Genomic DNA, 16,571 nt, shown 5'->3' on the forward strand with positions numbered 1-16,571 from the left:
ATAAGGTCACCTAAAAAGAAACTGTAAACAGGATGTTCCCAGAAACAAAATTTTTTAAGGATAATCTCAACAGAACCCCCCTCCCTTCTAGATTATGCAGAAGGTGTCATAAAGGCAAACATTGAACTAATGACTGTAGATCAACAAGGGATAGACAAGGTAATCCTTTGCCTTTGCTGTGGGGAAAAACCCTAAGGGACCTCTCTCAGGCCCCCATGTCAAATTCTGTTTAGTCATTTCCTGTCATTGTAGAAGAAACTCCTTTTCAGAGCAATTAAAGAACCTACTGCCTATTGTATTAAAACAAACAAACACAAAAAAACCCCATACTGCTCTGGATTATAGAACAACTTTAGACAATAAAACAAAAATTTAAGTAGAAACCATAAATCAAAATTGATGAGATTAGAAAAGTTACGGTTGGGGAAAAGTTTTGTTTTTGTCTTTCAGGAAAATGAAGGCTAAGGAACCTGAAGAACACTGGACAAATGAGACATCTGAAGAAAAAGGACAAATCATCCAGAAAAATTGTCCCACAAAAAGGGTTTTCTGCATTGAATTATGACCATGTCTAACAGTGACTTTGAAGTCTCCCAAAATAATAATAATAATAATAATAATAATAATAATAATAATAATGAGTCCCCGCAACAATTCCATCAGGATAATACCATTAAGCTGACAAACATTACCTAAAGATTGGCATTGGACTACAAACTGTTCCGGACAATTTTGAGATGGCTAACTGAGATGATCCAGCCTCACAGATTATTTGAGCAAGGACTTGAGACAAGCCTTGCACTTTCCCATTGTGTAGAAACTGGGCAAATAATACAGCTAACTTTCCCAGGACTTGACAATTAACTCCAAAATTTTCTTTTCAGGATTCCCTAAAGATGCTTTCACCCCCACACATCAGGAAGAAATTTTAAGAACATAACATCCACATTCCCAGAGGTGGGGTGGGTGATTTTTGGTCATTCAATGGGTTATGGATAATTGTCATTGTTTAGGATGGTTGGTTACAAGTTGTTATTGTTAATGGTCAGGAAAAAGGCTAAACAAAGGAGATTAGATTTAGAGATCTTGTTTGAAAAACAAGAAAAAGGAAAGAAAAAGAGGCTATAGATAAAATAAAAGGTAGATTATTGAATCTACTCTGAAAAAAAAAGATACAGATGTTGGATAAAAGGTAGATTGTTGAATCTACTCTGAAAAGAAAAAAGAGAGAATATGGATATGATAAGATAAAAAGGTAGATTAGTGAATCCACTTTTAGAAAGCAACTACTTGTTTTAAATATTTTACATTGGATTAGATTTTTGCATATTGTACACAAATTTGAGATTATTTTTGTTAGAACATACTGTGCATACATTTCTCATCTTGTTCAAGGTATTCTACCTATGCAACTCATTTAACAACATAATAAAATTTCTAGTCCTTGAAAGTTATTATGACAAATTAATTAGGATATAAAGAAATGCAAGTTAGTAGTTAGTCATTACAATCAAATATATAGTCATATTAGTTATGTTTTCAAGGTCAAACAGATATAATTTGGATAGACAGGTCATCTTCAAACACTTCAGAGATCTACAGAATATGGCATTTAAGATGTTTTAATAACATAGATTCTTTTTTTTTTTTTTAAATGACAATGAGACATGTCTGATCCTGGCAGCACCAATCTACTTCAGAGAAGATGATGGGCATTGAAGAAACTCCTTACAGAGTTTACTTTCATTGTGGCAAGTTAGCCACTGGGCAAGAAAATTCCCTTACCTCAACTGCTGAAAGTATGCTGTCCAAAATGGACAAGTAGGACACAAAAGAAAGGACTGCTACACCTTCCCAAAACAAGGTAGGAAGGCCCTTTAGAAAAATCCTGCTTCACAGCTCCACAAATGAGTCTGTTAGAAATGCTAGGTCTGTATGCCAAAGTTTGAGACTGTTATATGAGACTATGGGGATTTTTGAAGTTGAACTGAATGCATTTTTGCATTTTTGATATGGCTACAAGACTTTGGGAGCCAAGGAGTGGAATGTGGTAGTTTGAAAGAAAATGGCCCCCAAGGGAGTAGCACTATTAGAAGATATGGCCTTGTTGGAGCAAGTGTAGTCTTGTTGGAGGAAGTGTGTCACTGTGGAGGTGGGCTTTGAGGTCTCATATATGCATGCTACCCTGTCCCATTATAATGACATGGACTAAACCTTTGAATATGTAAGCCACCCAATTAAATGTTTACCTTTATAAGAGTTACCATGGTCATGGTGTCTTTTCATAGAAGTAGAAACCCTAGCTAAGACATGTGGGTATGTAGAAATGTGAAAAATATGCCTGAGCTGCATGCTGCAAATTCATGGACTTCATGTACTTTGCTCTGTGTGTGGATATATCCCAGTACGCTGCACTCTAATATGGAGAATTGTATATGGTTTAACACAGAGGCAGAACTGTTGAGGGTTTTAGCATTACTCAGTTTTACTAAGTCCTTCTTTCCCATGAGTTTGTTTGATTGTTGCCTGTGAAGGTGTTTCATGCAGACTTCTAGACATTCTCAGGGCCTCTGCTTGGTGACCCTAAAAGTACTACTATATCCCTGCCCCAGCTGAACAAGAGAACAAGAGGATGGCTTCACTTTGAGATGTTAAGAAAAGTCATCTAGTATTTGAAAAAGAGTGAAAGGAAAAAATGAAAAGTGCTATGGGAGCAGCATGCAGCAGGCTTCCCCACAAGCTACCTGGTTCCCCAGGGAAACTCTTGTGTCTTTGTTAGCTATATGTGCATGTTCATGCATACATTCGTGTGTGTGTGTGTGTGTGTGTGTGTGTGTGTGTGTGTGTGTGAAGTTTGTTTGACTCTATTTTTTGAAGTGGAGTCTCATTTTACAGCCCAAGCTAGCCTCAAGCTCCCAAATGCTGGGATTACAGGTCTGGGCAATCATATCTAGCTAATATGTTAACTACTTGTGGTAAGGGATCCCCGATTCTACCCTCAGATTCCATGACTTATTACAGTAAGGCACAGAACTCAGGAAAGTAGTCATACTCATCGCTATGGCTAATGACAATTCAAGGTTATAATTAGCCAAAGTACAAGAAACACAGGCCAAAGTCTGTGGAAAATCAGGACTGTCTTCTATTGTTTTCTTCCAGTGGAATAGCATATGTGTGTGTGTGTGTGTGTGTGTGTGTGTGTGTGTGTGTGTAGTTTAATTGCCCCAAGCAATTATGTATGACAATTTTCTGCAGTACTGCCAACCAGGGAAATCCACCTGAGCTTTGAGGTCCAGAGTTCTTGGTCTGATCAGCCACTTAGGCATCAAGACTTGGTATGGCTAAGCCTGATGAGTCTCCAGACTCTGTAGGACAAAGTAAGACCATGTAGTTGAAAGTTCCCACATCATCATTTACTACCATAAACCATCCAGTGTGACCAATGACTCAGATATAACAACATACTTCTCAAGAATTGTATTTCAGTGTCCTCTTCCTTGAGTGGTTAAGGGACAGATTTGGCATGTGTGGATTGGGAACATCCCAAACCTCCAGAGTCAGTCACCCAAAAGAATGCTTTGCAGCTTTGTGAGGGCAGTGGCCTCTAGCTGAAGAGCTAGTGGTGATGACAGCAACAGTGCTGAAGGATCTTTATGCAGGGGTAAATGATTAAATATGGTAGGAAAAGTCACTCAAGTTTCACGGTTTTATAGTCCTTGAGAACATGGACCCACCTCCACCACTTCACCTTTCTTCCCACTTCTTCCTTTTTCCCTTAGACATTGAACCTAGAGATTCTCAAATGCTAGTCAAGCACTCAGTGATATCCCAGACCTCCTTTTACTTTCAGTTTTAAGATAAAATCTCACTAAGTTGCAGGCTGGCTTTGAACTTGTGTTCCTCCTGCCTCTGTCTACCCAACAGCTGAGACTATATGCCTGTGTGTGCCATTAGGCCTGGCTTCATGGTAGTTCTTCCATCACCTTGACTGATTCTGTCATTGATTATCTATTGAAATCATTGATATGTTTTCACTTTGTATTCATATGAGAATAATACTTCTAAATCTTTAAAAATTTAGCTTTGATTGTTTTCTGTTATTATTGTATGCAGCTGGTGACCTGTATGTTTAGGGCTGTATTGTTTGGTACAGGGACTCTGACATGATGGAAGCAGTCTGACCCCATCTTAATTAATCATAAATATCATGACCATTTTCAAATAATATCATGTTCTGAGTCACTGGAGTTTGAGATTTCAACATTAACTTTGGGTGGGGCAGGAGGAGACATACTTTATACCATAATAGAAATAGGAGAAGAATTGACATACAGATGTTCATGCCAGGTGATATTTCTTTCCAAACTTCCCTATTTTCTATCTCCAACTCTTTTTCCTCCATCTTTTCTATAATTAAGACAGAAGTTACCCTCTTTTGATTCAGGAATAAGTTCCTTGACAAATGGTGAGGACTCTTTTTTTTTTTTTTTTTAATATCTACCTCTTAGAAATGGTTTGGCAGATGTTAAGTCTAGCCCTGTCTCTACATGATATGCCCCCATGAAGAACCCCAAAGGGCTCTGACAACAGGGATGGGCTCAGATCTCTTATTCTGTACCCCTCTTCTCTTCTCAAAGCAAAAGCACAGCAAGAACTCAACCTCAGGCCCTTTCAATTTACTTTGATGAAGATGCTTCCTCCAACCTTAGGAACAGAATAGAGATCACATAGTAGAGCAAATCATCATACTTTATTAATCTTGTAAATAAAATATTTTTCAGAGAACAGCATTGTTAACATTCATAATGGGAAAAAATGATTCATATTTTTAACTCATAATTTCTCTTTGGGCCATTCAATTTTTTCTATCAATATTGGAAAAATATGATTTTTGAAGAATTCCCTCACCTTTTGAAAGTGATCTGATATAAACAAATACACTATATTTTTCTAGTTAAATTAAAAATAGATACAATTGTAATCATTTAATTTACTTTTTAAAATTTTATATATAATAAAATTATCCATGTTCTTTTAGAACTTGTAACTTCATCAAACTATATTCTTAAGTCTTTGTAAAAGCAGTTTTAAAAGACCTTATCTTCTAGTATTTCTCAAATTCTCCTTTAAAAATTCATTCATTTAAAATCACCATCTTTAGACCATTTTGAGATTAAAAAGCTTTCTTTGTATATGTTGGTTGTTTCTAGCCACTTTACATGATCGTTTTCTTGATGAATGTGGGCAAGAATGATTATAACTGAGTACAAGTATTGCTTACCAGTCATGTGGAAGCTCAGACCCTTAAAAATGTAATAGAGACCATGGGTTCAGAATTCAAGTCTGGTATCAAATGCTCAGCAAGTCTGTGGGCAGTCTGGATTACATGAAACCCAGTCTCAATTCCCCACCACCCTGAATAACAAAAAATTTAAGAAAGAATCAATACTTTCCATCTTTCAAGCACAGTAAAAGCTGAATGGGCATACTGGATGGAAACAAATGAGATAATAGAAAAATCATTATGGGGCTGGAGAGATGGCTCGGAGGTTCAGAGCACTGGTTGTTCTTCCTGAGGTCCTGAGTTCAATTCCCAGCAACCACATGGTGGCTCACAGCCATCAATAATGAGATCTGGTGCCCTCTTCTGGCCTGCAGATCTACAGGCAGGCATAACGTTGTATGCATAATAAATTAAAAAAGAAAAAGGAAAAAGAAAAATCATTATGGTTTTGCTAATTGTCCCCACCCCCACCCTCACTTGGGTCTCCAGCATGCCAGGCAAGCACTCCAGCATGACTCTACAACCCTCGCACAACCTACTGCATATTTATTCTTTAAGACTTTTCTAGACTTCTACTTATCTCTGTACTCAAGGTGCATTAATAATGGCATGTAAATTTCTGTCTTGGCTGTGTCTGTCTTGCAACCAATGGCCCAAACCTTTAGGAGGTCAAGGTCATGGTCAACACCTGGAAGTATGCCAGCTACAAACTTCTTTTCTGTCCAGCTAAAGTCTAAATAATACAGACTTCCTATAACATTTTCATATTCATGAGTTAGATTATATGCCACTTTTGAAGTAAAGTTTAATGTTTTCCATTAATGTTTCAACAACCTATAAGAAATTGACCTTAAAATACTAACAAAGCATTTTCAAAGAGCTTTTTAGATAGATTTAAATCTTTTTTTTCTTCATCAGAGCTAAGCTGAGTTCATACTTTACAAAAATTAAGCATGGTGTGTTTTATTCAACTTCTTCTGAGGATAGTAAGACCTCATATACTTTCATATTTGGAGAGGATTATCCGGCTCAAGCTCCTGAATAAGAGGGGGAAAAACTCTTTTGAAGAACTGTCGATGTTCAGTATTCATCATGAAATGGGTATTCAGGATGGTTACTCCACCTGCCAAGGCAATCCCCCAAGAGGGAGACAGTTTACTCTAATGGTGGCACAACTGTGTTAACCAACATCTTTTGATATGGTCATTCTCTTGCCCCTTTTGTTTCTACTCATTTACCCTTTGTTTCTCCATCTTCTTCCTTCTCATCACCCCTTAAGTCAGCACCTTTTCATGATGTGAGCATGCACATAATAGGCAAGGAAAGGTGGGTTGCAGCTACAACCAACCACAAATAACAAAGGTGAGAATGTCTATAACAGTTAGGAGTGCATGCATTTCTGTCATGGAACATAGCCAAGATTTAGCTCTCTGCAACTACCACAAAAATATAAGACAAACAGGACTCTCCAATGTCAGAGGTCAACAAATGAGCATTAGAGAAAAGTCATGGCCCAGGATCTCTCAAAGACACAGTTTTTTTTAAAATTAATAATCTTTGTATCACTTTGTTGATTTTCTAATTGTTTTCTGCAAGAATGAATCATATTTGCCCTAGTATTGTTAAAACTTGTATTTAGTATTTCAAATGTAAATCAAATAATGTTGTTAGTAAAAGAAAATCAATAGAATGGTAGATTCATCCCATATTATTATTTCTTCTTAACTTAATGATATTTTTAAGTAGAAATAACATACCTCCAAGAGCTATTGATTAATTTAAAGCTTAGTTTCCAGTAAGTTATTATGTGTATTTGTGTTTTCTCATATATTTTGAGGCTGGGTGGTATCTTTACATGCCAAGCAGTTGTCTTCCTTGAAAATTCACATCAAGGAGCTATTTTGTTATAGTAATCCAGAAAATCAATACCAGGTCATCCAGGATGCTTTCTAACTCACGAAGAGTAGTGAGATCAATTGTGTTCCAACTCTATGCATTATCTTAATGGGTGATGTCTAACTCCTTACTTAAAGAGAAGATCAAATGAAGAAAGTGACTGCCAACATGATTTGAGAAATCAGAAAGAATAATGGGAAAGGATGAACAAAATAAAATGTGTGCACACATATACGTGTTGGACTATCTGTGTATAAGCCACATCAGTTCTAGTTAAAAAGACCTGTAATGTTTGGTAATAGAAGGCTTCTTTGCCTTGACTTGAGCTTGACAACATCTTTACATGGTGTGAAAAGGTCTTATAGAAAAGGTAGCTGGGGATGAAGAGATGGTTCAGTGGTTAAGAGCACTGGCTGCTATTCCAGAGGATCCAGGTTCAATTCCCAGTGCCCACATGGCAGCTCACAACTGTCTGTAACTCCAGTTCCAGGAGATCTGACACCCTCACACCAAGGCACATAAAATAAAGTTAAATAAATTATTTTTTTTAAAAAGGTAGCTGATAGGTAGAGCTGAGGTCTCAATCATTTTTAAAATATTTATTTTATTTTTTTTATGTGTATGGGTGTTTTGGCTTCATGTATGTCTATGCATCACATTCATGCTTAGAACCTTGTGAAGCCAAAAGAGCGTGTCAGAGTCCTGAGAACTGGAGTCACAGTTATAAGTCACCATGTAGATGCTGGGAATTGAACCCAGGTCCTTTGGAAGAACAGCCAGTATTCTTTGCCACAGAGCCATCTCTCCAGTCCTATTTATTTATGTATTTATTTTTGAAGACAGGGTCTTCAGTATGTAGCCCTGGCTTGCCTGGAACTCATTAGGTAGACCCAGCTACCCTTGAACTCACAGAGATACCTTCTGAGGGCTGGGATTTAAGGTATGTACCACCACACCCGTTTTATTTATGTGTATGTGTGGGTGTGAATTTATGTGTACCATGTGCATGTAGGTACATTTGCAGGCCAGGAGAGGGCTTTGGATCCCTTGGAACTGGAGTTAGTGGTGATTGTAAGCTGCCTGATACAGGTGCTGGGAACTGAACCCAGGTACTCAAAAGAGCATCAAGTGTTCTTAATCACTAAGACATCTTTCCAACTCCAAAGCACTAAATCTTACAAGCAAGGAAGTATTTGACTAAAACTCTAGGTTTTGGGTCACAACCTGATATTCCTTCTGTACGATACAAGCAGGTCTAATAATTTTTTAAAAATAAATTTGCTCCAATTTGGGTATTGCTTTGATTTTTAGTTAGAAGTAAACAATGTTACTTCAGAATTTGTGTTGTTGTAGCAGGTGAAGTGTGAAGGGTTAATTCTCCTTTTCTCCATGTCATGCCTTTACCTAAGTGGCAGATGTTCACCCAGGTATGTCTACTATTCAGAACACACTGCTCATACCTCATTCGGGTGTTTCTATGAGCATAGGTGAGGTAGCAAAGAGCCTCATTGATTAACATGTGACAAGCACTACCTGATTAGTGATCTTAGGACACTTACATGAGCAACTCCACAAAGCGGACATTTTTATTCAAGGCGGCAATGTCCTTCATTTCTTCTTCAGTGAGAAAAAAGTCAAAGATCTGAAATAGTAGAAACAGAAGACAGGACATTTATGAAATGGGTCAAGTTTGGAACTAGGGAGTGGAGACATCAAGGGAGAACCTCAGGTTGGGCTTTCTGTAAGAGAACCAGCATCTCTGAAAGTGTCTGAGAGAGCTGGGCTCCTGTATGTGTGCATGTGTGGTACAGGAGAGGGGAGGTTGGGGGACAGGTTGCCTTTCTGCTCTGAACTTTGTCTTGGAAGCATTTCTGCTTGGGACCACTCAGACTTACTGAGCAGTATGCATTTAAAGCATTGAATGTTCTACATGTGAAGAATTCTTATTCTTTTCACATAAAATACTGGATTTTTTAAATTCTAGACTATTGCCATCTCACACACTAAAAAAAAAAAAAAAAAATATTTCCTAGTCTTTAAATTTGATTATTCTTTTAATACTATTACTGTTCCTGCTCCTGCTCCTGCTACTACTACTATGATATTTTGAGACAGGGTCTTGCTTTGCAACTCAAGCTGGTCTGGGACTTGCTAGCCTCTTGGGCCAGCCTCTACCTCATGATCCTCTTGCTTCAGCCTCCTGAGTATTGGGATCACAGGTGTGCTCCATTATTTCAGCTTCTCTCATCATCTTAAATATTTATTTTCAGTTTTGTTACAGTTTCTTTTCTATTTCTCACATTTATTTATTTAGTCCGTGTATATATGTGCATCAGTACACATGTGTCAAGGCTCACAAGTGGAGGTCAGAAGGTAACTTGCAGGAATTGGTTCTCTCTTTCTACCATGTGGCCTCTGGACTTAGCTGGTCAGTTCTTATTTATTTGTTTGTTTGTTTAGATAGGGTTACTCCACGAAGCCCTGGCAGTCCTGGAACTTGCTCTGTAGAGCAGACTGGCCTTGAACTTAGAGATTCCCTTGCCTTATTTTTTTTCTTCAGTTTTTTTAGACAGGGTTTCTCTGTATAACTGTCCTGGCTGTCCTGTAACTCACTCCATAGACCAGGCTGGCTTCAAACTCAGAGATCTACTTGCCTCTGTCTCCAAGTGCCAGGATTAAAGATGTGCACCACAATTGCTTGGCATTTTTTTCTAGATTGTATACTTTGTTTATATTCTAATTTTATAATTATTCTGTATTAGCATTTAATATTTTATTTTCACTTTCATTTTAATACTTAATCTGTTTATAACTTATAATTTTTAATTATGTAAATCTATGCTCTTTGTAAATAGATACTATGGAATAATAGACATGTATGGGATGAAAAGGAGGAGGTTCCTCTTCATTCACTATCCTATTTTATGTCTCTTTCCAGGTACTAAACATGTTAGAATAAAACACAGCATATAAATGTAGCAAACTACCTTCCTTGTATATTAGTGGTCCTTGTGATATGTTCTGTGGAAATATATAGGTAACCTTATTTTTATTCATTTACTTTTCCCAGAATATATTAAATATGCTTACTTAATTGCTCCTCCACAGATTATTTACAAGTATTCTTTTCAGAGAATTCTTTTCTTTGGTTATTTATTATCCAGACATTGAAGTTCATAAAATAATAGAAGGAATTAAAAAATTGAGGGGGGATGGAGAGATGGTTTAGTGGTTTAGAGCACTTGTTGCTCTTGCAGAGGACCCAGGTTCTATTCCCAGTACCCACATGGTGGCTTACAACCACCTATACCTCCAATTCTAGGGGATATGACAGCCTCTTCTGGTCTCTGCAGGCACCAGGCACTTCTGGTCTCTGCAGGCACCAGGCATGTACATAGTGCACATACATATATACACACAGGCAATACACTGATACATATAAAACAGAGTAACAAAATATAAAAAAAAAAAATAAATTTTGTAATTTTTGAATTACAAGAACCTAGTCCTAACAAACTATTAGCTCAAAAAGAGTCCCTCCACAGATTCACTCTTTGCTCACAGCAGGCCAGTCTGTACTCCGTGGCTCTACCATGGATCCTAGTAACAAAGTGAAGCAGGCCTTGTAAGGACACAGATTTCATGGAGTCACTAATGAGAGGAGATTTGAAGACTTATTTTAATTATAGGCACAATATTTCCCAAATAAGGACAAGGACAATTTAAAATTCTACAATGGCAGGTGTATATATTAAAGAAAAGAACAGCCAAGATTAAAATTCCCCTCTTTAGGATCATTCTATAAGAGTGTATGAAATATAGGAATCTGTGTTATATGTCACGTAAATTTGTCAAATGTCTTTTCAAAAGCCAGCACTGGTTCTGTTTCTTCTAGGATTCAGTGCACTAGGCAACTGGAACCTACATTTTGCTGTGACTCAAATAAGTCCATGTATTTTTATAAATTTTGGTTTTTAACTTCAAGATAAACTTCCAAATTCTCCCTTTCTATGTTGTTTCTAATCATTGTCCTTGTTCAAAGTGGCCTTTTTTTTATTTCATGGCACAAATTGTCTTATGTGAATGGAGATTGCATACTATGAAATTAAATCCTTAACTGCCAGGTAATCAATCGTACTGTAATCTAAGGTGGAGGTAGAGTTCAAAGGATCAAGAGTTCAGAGTCTGGCTGGAGAGATGGCTCAGAGGTTAAGAGCACTGACTGTTCTTCCAGAGGTCCTGAGTTCAATTCCCCAGCAACCACATGGTGGCTCACAACCATCTGTAATGAGATCTGGTGCCCTCTTCTGTATACATAATAAATAAATGAATCTTTATTTTAAAAAAAAGTTTATGAAGGGAAGGGAAGAGAGGGGAATGTGCTTAGGCCTATGGATCACACAGGAAGAGTGGGGGAAGGGTAAGTGGAATCTGTTTATAGATTCCCCCCTGCACATGTGCATATGGGCTTACATAGCTACACCACAAATACACATAGATTAAAAAAAAGAGTTCAAAGTTATCCTCAGCTACACTGATGGTTTGAGGCCAGCATGGACTACATGTGACCCTATCACAAAACCCAAACCAACAAACCAAACTCTAGTTATTGTTCTCAAGACCTGCATGTCATTGAGTTTCCCATCAAAATAAATGTTTCAAGAAAGAGAGAGTGTCAACTGGATGAAATGTGTTTGAAATCTCTGACCCCACAAGGACTGAGAATGAAGTACTGGAGTTACTCATGCAGAAGTCCCTGGTGACCCTGAGGACATAGTCTGCCAGGGGGAAATCTCAGTTTTAATGGGTCTAAGAAAATAGGGGAAGTGAGCTGAGAGCCAATTTCCCTTTCAAGAGGTTAACTGTAAACAGAAAGAGAGCAGTGGAGATGACCAGAGAAACTGAGTCTACATTGGCTTTAGGTTTATAAGAGTAGAAGTCCCTCTATTGTGGGAGTTACACAGACAGAGGAGTGTTTGATGCTCAGGACACAGAAGGGAAGTATGTGAGACTGACAACATGAAGGAGCTACTAGATGTAGGTCATCACACTTTCCAAGAACATTCTCTAGGAACGACAGCAGACACCACCATCCTTCCACATTTCCACAGGTAATTCTCTTACCTGAAAGTTTTCTTGGATCCTTTTCTGATTAAAGCTTTTAGGGATGACAACCATCCCTCGCTGGATGTTGAAACGCAACGCAATTTGAGCTGCTGTCTTGTTATACTTCTTCCCCAGTGAGAGTAAAAGTTCATCCTTTAACAAGGATGGAGAAGATACATTTACCCTTGGAAAAAAAAGAAAATATATGTCATCTTTAAATGAGAGGCTAGAGTTCATCAGTCACCCTGCTGTTGTCCCCATTCACTTGGTCCCTGCTAGGACATTCAAGTCACCTGTAGTTAATTGCTCTGGTGTAAGGAATTATGGAATGAAGAGTTCCCTTTAGCATGAGAATATCAAGAAAGGCAGGTGGGTGGGCTGATACAGAGGACAAATATATACACATATATAATATATATATAATATATATATATACATGCATACACACACACCAACTTCACTCTCTTCATGTGTGTAGATGTGAGGTGAAGAGTCTGACAGAGAGCTTCGTCTGAAGCAGACATATAGGGAAAGGCAAAAAGACTAAGTAGAAGAAAGTAGCTCAACTCTTGCTATCAGGGAAGACATTTTCTTAAAGCTCCTTGGAGTCCATCAAAGATATTGCCACTGTGGGCTGAACTGGACTGAATCCAACACCTCCAAAGCTTTCAGAACACAGTCACAGAAACCCTGTCTAACAATACTTCACCATTTACTGAGTTTCTTACATATCAGGTGGCAACAGGAAATGCCATACATTTAGTGAAATCACCAGGTAACCTCTCAGTGAGGAAGGTATCGTGAGCTTTCATTTGTTTCCGGAGGTCTTGACTTGAAAAAGCCATTTCTTGAAGATCCCACAGCCAGAGTCCTTCTGTTTAGCTAATCCCCTCTGGTTTTGTGCCCTGTCCACATGGAAGAAGATACTTCTTGAAGAGACTACAGCATTACTTACCAGGTTGGGTTCCGGCAGGTCCCCAAAGGGCTATATGCGACAATAACAATGTCATGCTGCTGGCAAAATTGCCAGAGTTTCGCTTGGGTGAAATATGGGTGGCACTCCACCTGTGTTGTTCCATTAGAGGGCAGAGAACAAAATTAAGGCCCATAATCAAATGCAGTTCTGCACAGCTTTTCTTTTTTTCTTTTTTTTTTTTTTTTGCTGAGACAGGGTTTCTCTGTGTAGTTTTGCGCCTTTCCTGGATCTTGCTCTGTAGACCAGGCTGGCCTCAAACTCACAAAGATCCACCTGCCTCTGCCTCCCAAGTGCTGGGATTAAAGGTGTGCACCACCATCACCGGCTAAGAAATACAGGCTTTCCACACCACACTCAGCTTTCTGCATAGCTTTTCAAAAGTTATTTAGAGGCTGGTGACATGGCTCTGTGGGCAAATCAATCCCTTAGATCCGCACAGTAGAAGGAGAGAAACAACTCCTGCACATTGTCCTCTGAGCTCCACACACATTGCGTGGCACATATGCATACACTATTAAGAAATGCAATGGAAAAAACTTAAACCCACAAATAAAATTGCTATCCAGAAAGGCTGAACCAGTACTCACTGATACTCTGTGTCCCTTGCTTAGAGGAACATTGTAAGACACATGAAACAAAAGTTTAATAGTTTTTTAAAAGATTTGTTTTGTTTTATGTGTATGAGTATTTTTGCCAGAATGTATGTGAGCACTCCTCAGGTTTACAGTACCATTCATAGTGGCCAGAAGACAGTGTTGGACTCCCTGGAACTGGATTTACAAATGGTTGTGAGCCACTGTGTGGGTGCTGGGAACCAAACCTCAGTCCTCTGCAAGAGCAATAAGTACTCATAACCACTGAGCCATTACTCCAGTACCAAGTCTGATATAGATGTGTTTACATGTAATAGAGCATCACATTTAAATCAAGCTTTCTCTAACAGTGAGTTGAACATTTCCCCCATGTCCTGGGAGTAGTTTTCTGTGAATTCCCATCTGTTTATTTTGCTAATTTTCCGTTGAATCTTAGAACTTTTTTTCCCCATCAAGTACTTTAGTTCATTTTTATTATTTTCTTTCCTTTTCTTTTTTTTTTTCTTTTTTTTTTTCTTTTTTTTCGAGACAGGGTCTCTCTGTGTAGTTTTGCGCCTTTCCTGGAACTCACTTGGTAGCCCAGGCTGGCCTCGAACTCACAGAGATCCGCCAGCCTCTGCCTCCCAAGTGCTGGGATTAAAGGCGTGCACCACCACTGCCCAGCCTATTATTCACTGTTAATTCATAAACATATGGATTCTTTTATTTTACTTAAAATACATCATTGTCTATTTCTGTTTGCCTTTTGTTTCTAGCAGTTTCCCCCATAATTTTAGGGACTTTGCCCAGGGCTTTGTACCTGCTAGATGAACATGTTACCTCTCAGCTACATTGATCCAACTTTTCCTTATGATTCTTCATAGCTTCCTTTTTAATCCATTGTTCCAGAAAACTAAATTCTTCTATTGTATTTACAAATGATTTCTGTCTTCTAACCTTGGCGAGTGCTGTGAGTCAAAGCCTACTTGTTTCTAGACAGACAGCCATTTTTCTCCAACTATTGGAAGTCTTGCCTTTGCCATTAGTTTGTGTTACTTCATTTTAGAGTAAGTTTTTTTTATTATATCTTTGCCAGCCTCTAAGTATTTGTTTTCTTCTACTAATTTGCATCTTGGTTCACATGCTACCCTTCTTATGTTATTTAGTTTTTAAGAGAGGGTATTGTTATTTGCTGGTCTCGAACTCCTGGCCTGAACAGATCTTCCTACCTCAGCTACCCAAGCTGTACATAATTTTAAATGTTCTATATTATGCCTTGATTTGGCAAATCTCATTTCCTTTCCATTACTTTTCTTCAAAAAAACCATTTTGTTTACATCTGCCTAGATTTGAGTTTTCAAAATGGCTTAATCTTATTTTTGTCTTGTTTCTTTGAGACAGGCTTCTGCCCTCTCTCCCAGGCTGGTCTCAAACTCTCCTACATCAGCCTCCCCAGGTGGACTCACCATGCCTGACTGGCTTTTTTTTTTTTTTTCTTTTGAGACAGAGTCTTACTCTGTTGCGTCAAGGCTGGCCTTGAACTGCTATGAGGCTTGGACTGGCCCCTAACTTGCTGCATCATGCAGGCTGGCTTTACATTCACCATCCTCCTGCCTTAGCCCCCAAATGCGGGACCTTTTTCTTAAGAGATACACATTGAAAGAAGTGAAATGATTGGCCTAGAGTCTTAGACTGTGATTTCTGTGGAGCACCCGGAAGACTGCCTATTGCAAAGTCCAGGAGGCTTGTTATCACTTAAAACTTTCCCTGGGTGCCTCTCCTCACACAGTGAAAGCCACTCTGTTGTACCTGGTTGGTAACTGGCTTGTACTTGAGTCCTGGCTTATTCAAGATGAGCTCCAGCTGCCTGCGGTTAAAATTAGATACCCCGAGGGATTTCACCAAGCCGGCATCTTTGCAAGCTTCCAGTGCCTGCAGGATAAGTGTCAACAGTCAACAAAGATGCTCTCATGAAGCAAGAATGAATGTGTACAGTGCACACCTACCACCCCCAAAGAGACACGTATTATAAAAACCCAAACAAAATAAATGCATTTTCACAAATTCTAATATATGCACATGCTAGTAAAATAATTCAGCCTATACATTTTTAAACACCTTCAGTGGAATGCCGAAAAATGTTTAACATCCAGCTATCCAGGAAAGGGAAAACAACAACAACCCAATTTGTGGCATTTGTCAATTCCTATGGTGTCACTTTATCACTAGGCTGTATTCAAGCTAGCTGAGTGACATCCCTGACCATGGAAGTAGAAAGAGATTTGCAGAGTCAGATTTTGCAAGCTGGCATGAGCTAGTTTCAGCACACCATTAAGAAGACAATCTCTCCCCCATCGACATGTCAGGCCCTCCTACTGCAATCTTGACATCATATTTTATGCATATACTTCAGCATTCCCTAATCTGGTCCACTGACAGGGGTGTATGTTAATGCATCACCACACAGTTTCTGTAACTATGTAACAATTCTAAGTTTAGTTTTTGATGGGGCTGGAGAGATGGCTCCTAGAAGACCCATAGTCATTGCCCAGCACCCATGTCACACAGCTCACAGCTTCTTGTCACTCCAGCCCTCTTCTGGCTTCTGCAGGCATGGCATATGCTCATGCAGGAACAAAGAAAAATCACTAAAAAAGTATTCTTTGAAAATTTCATATATATTTTTTCTTCATCGTATCTCCTCCTGTTCCTTTTTTCTAAGTTTTTTGAGGCATTA

General features: G+C 38.5%; 1 protein-coding gene across 1 annotated transcript in view; it reads right to left on the minus strand.

The window, feature by feature from the left end:
• Positions 1–6,364: 6,364 nt before the first annotated feature.
• Akr1d1 (aldo-keto reductase family 1 member D1) overlaps positions 6,365–16,571 on the minus strand; it is a 34,235-nt gene continuing 24,028 nt past the window's right edge. Inside the window, exons 5-9 of the mRNA XM_036182339.1 lie at positions 15,644–15,766; positions 13,242–13,351; positions 12,305–12,470; positions 8,740–8,822; positions 6,365–6,407 (exon numbers count right to left, since the gene is read on the minus strand). Of these exons, the coding sequence (XP_036038232.1) occupies positions 6,365–6,407; positions 8,740–8,822; positions 12,305–12,470; positions 13,242–13,351; positions 15,644–15,766 (525 nt within the window). The remainder of the gene's footprint in view (positions 6,408–8,739; positions 8,823–12,304; positions 12,471–13,241; positions 13,352–15,643; positions 15,767–16,571) is intronic.

This window comes from Onychomys torridus, chromosome 3 (assembly GCF_903995425.1).
Source record: "Onychomys torridus chromosome 3, mOncTor1.1, whole genome shotgun sequence".
In the NCBI taxonomy this organism is placed as follows: Eukaryota; Metazoa; Chordata; class Mammalia; order Rodentia; family Cricetidae; genus Onychomys; species Onychomys torridus.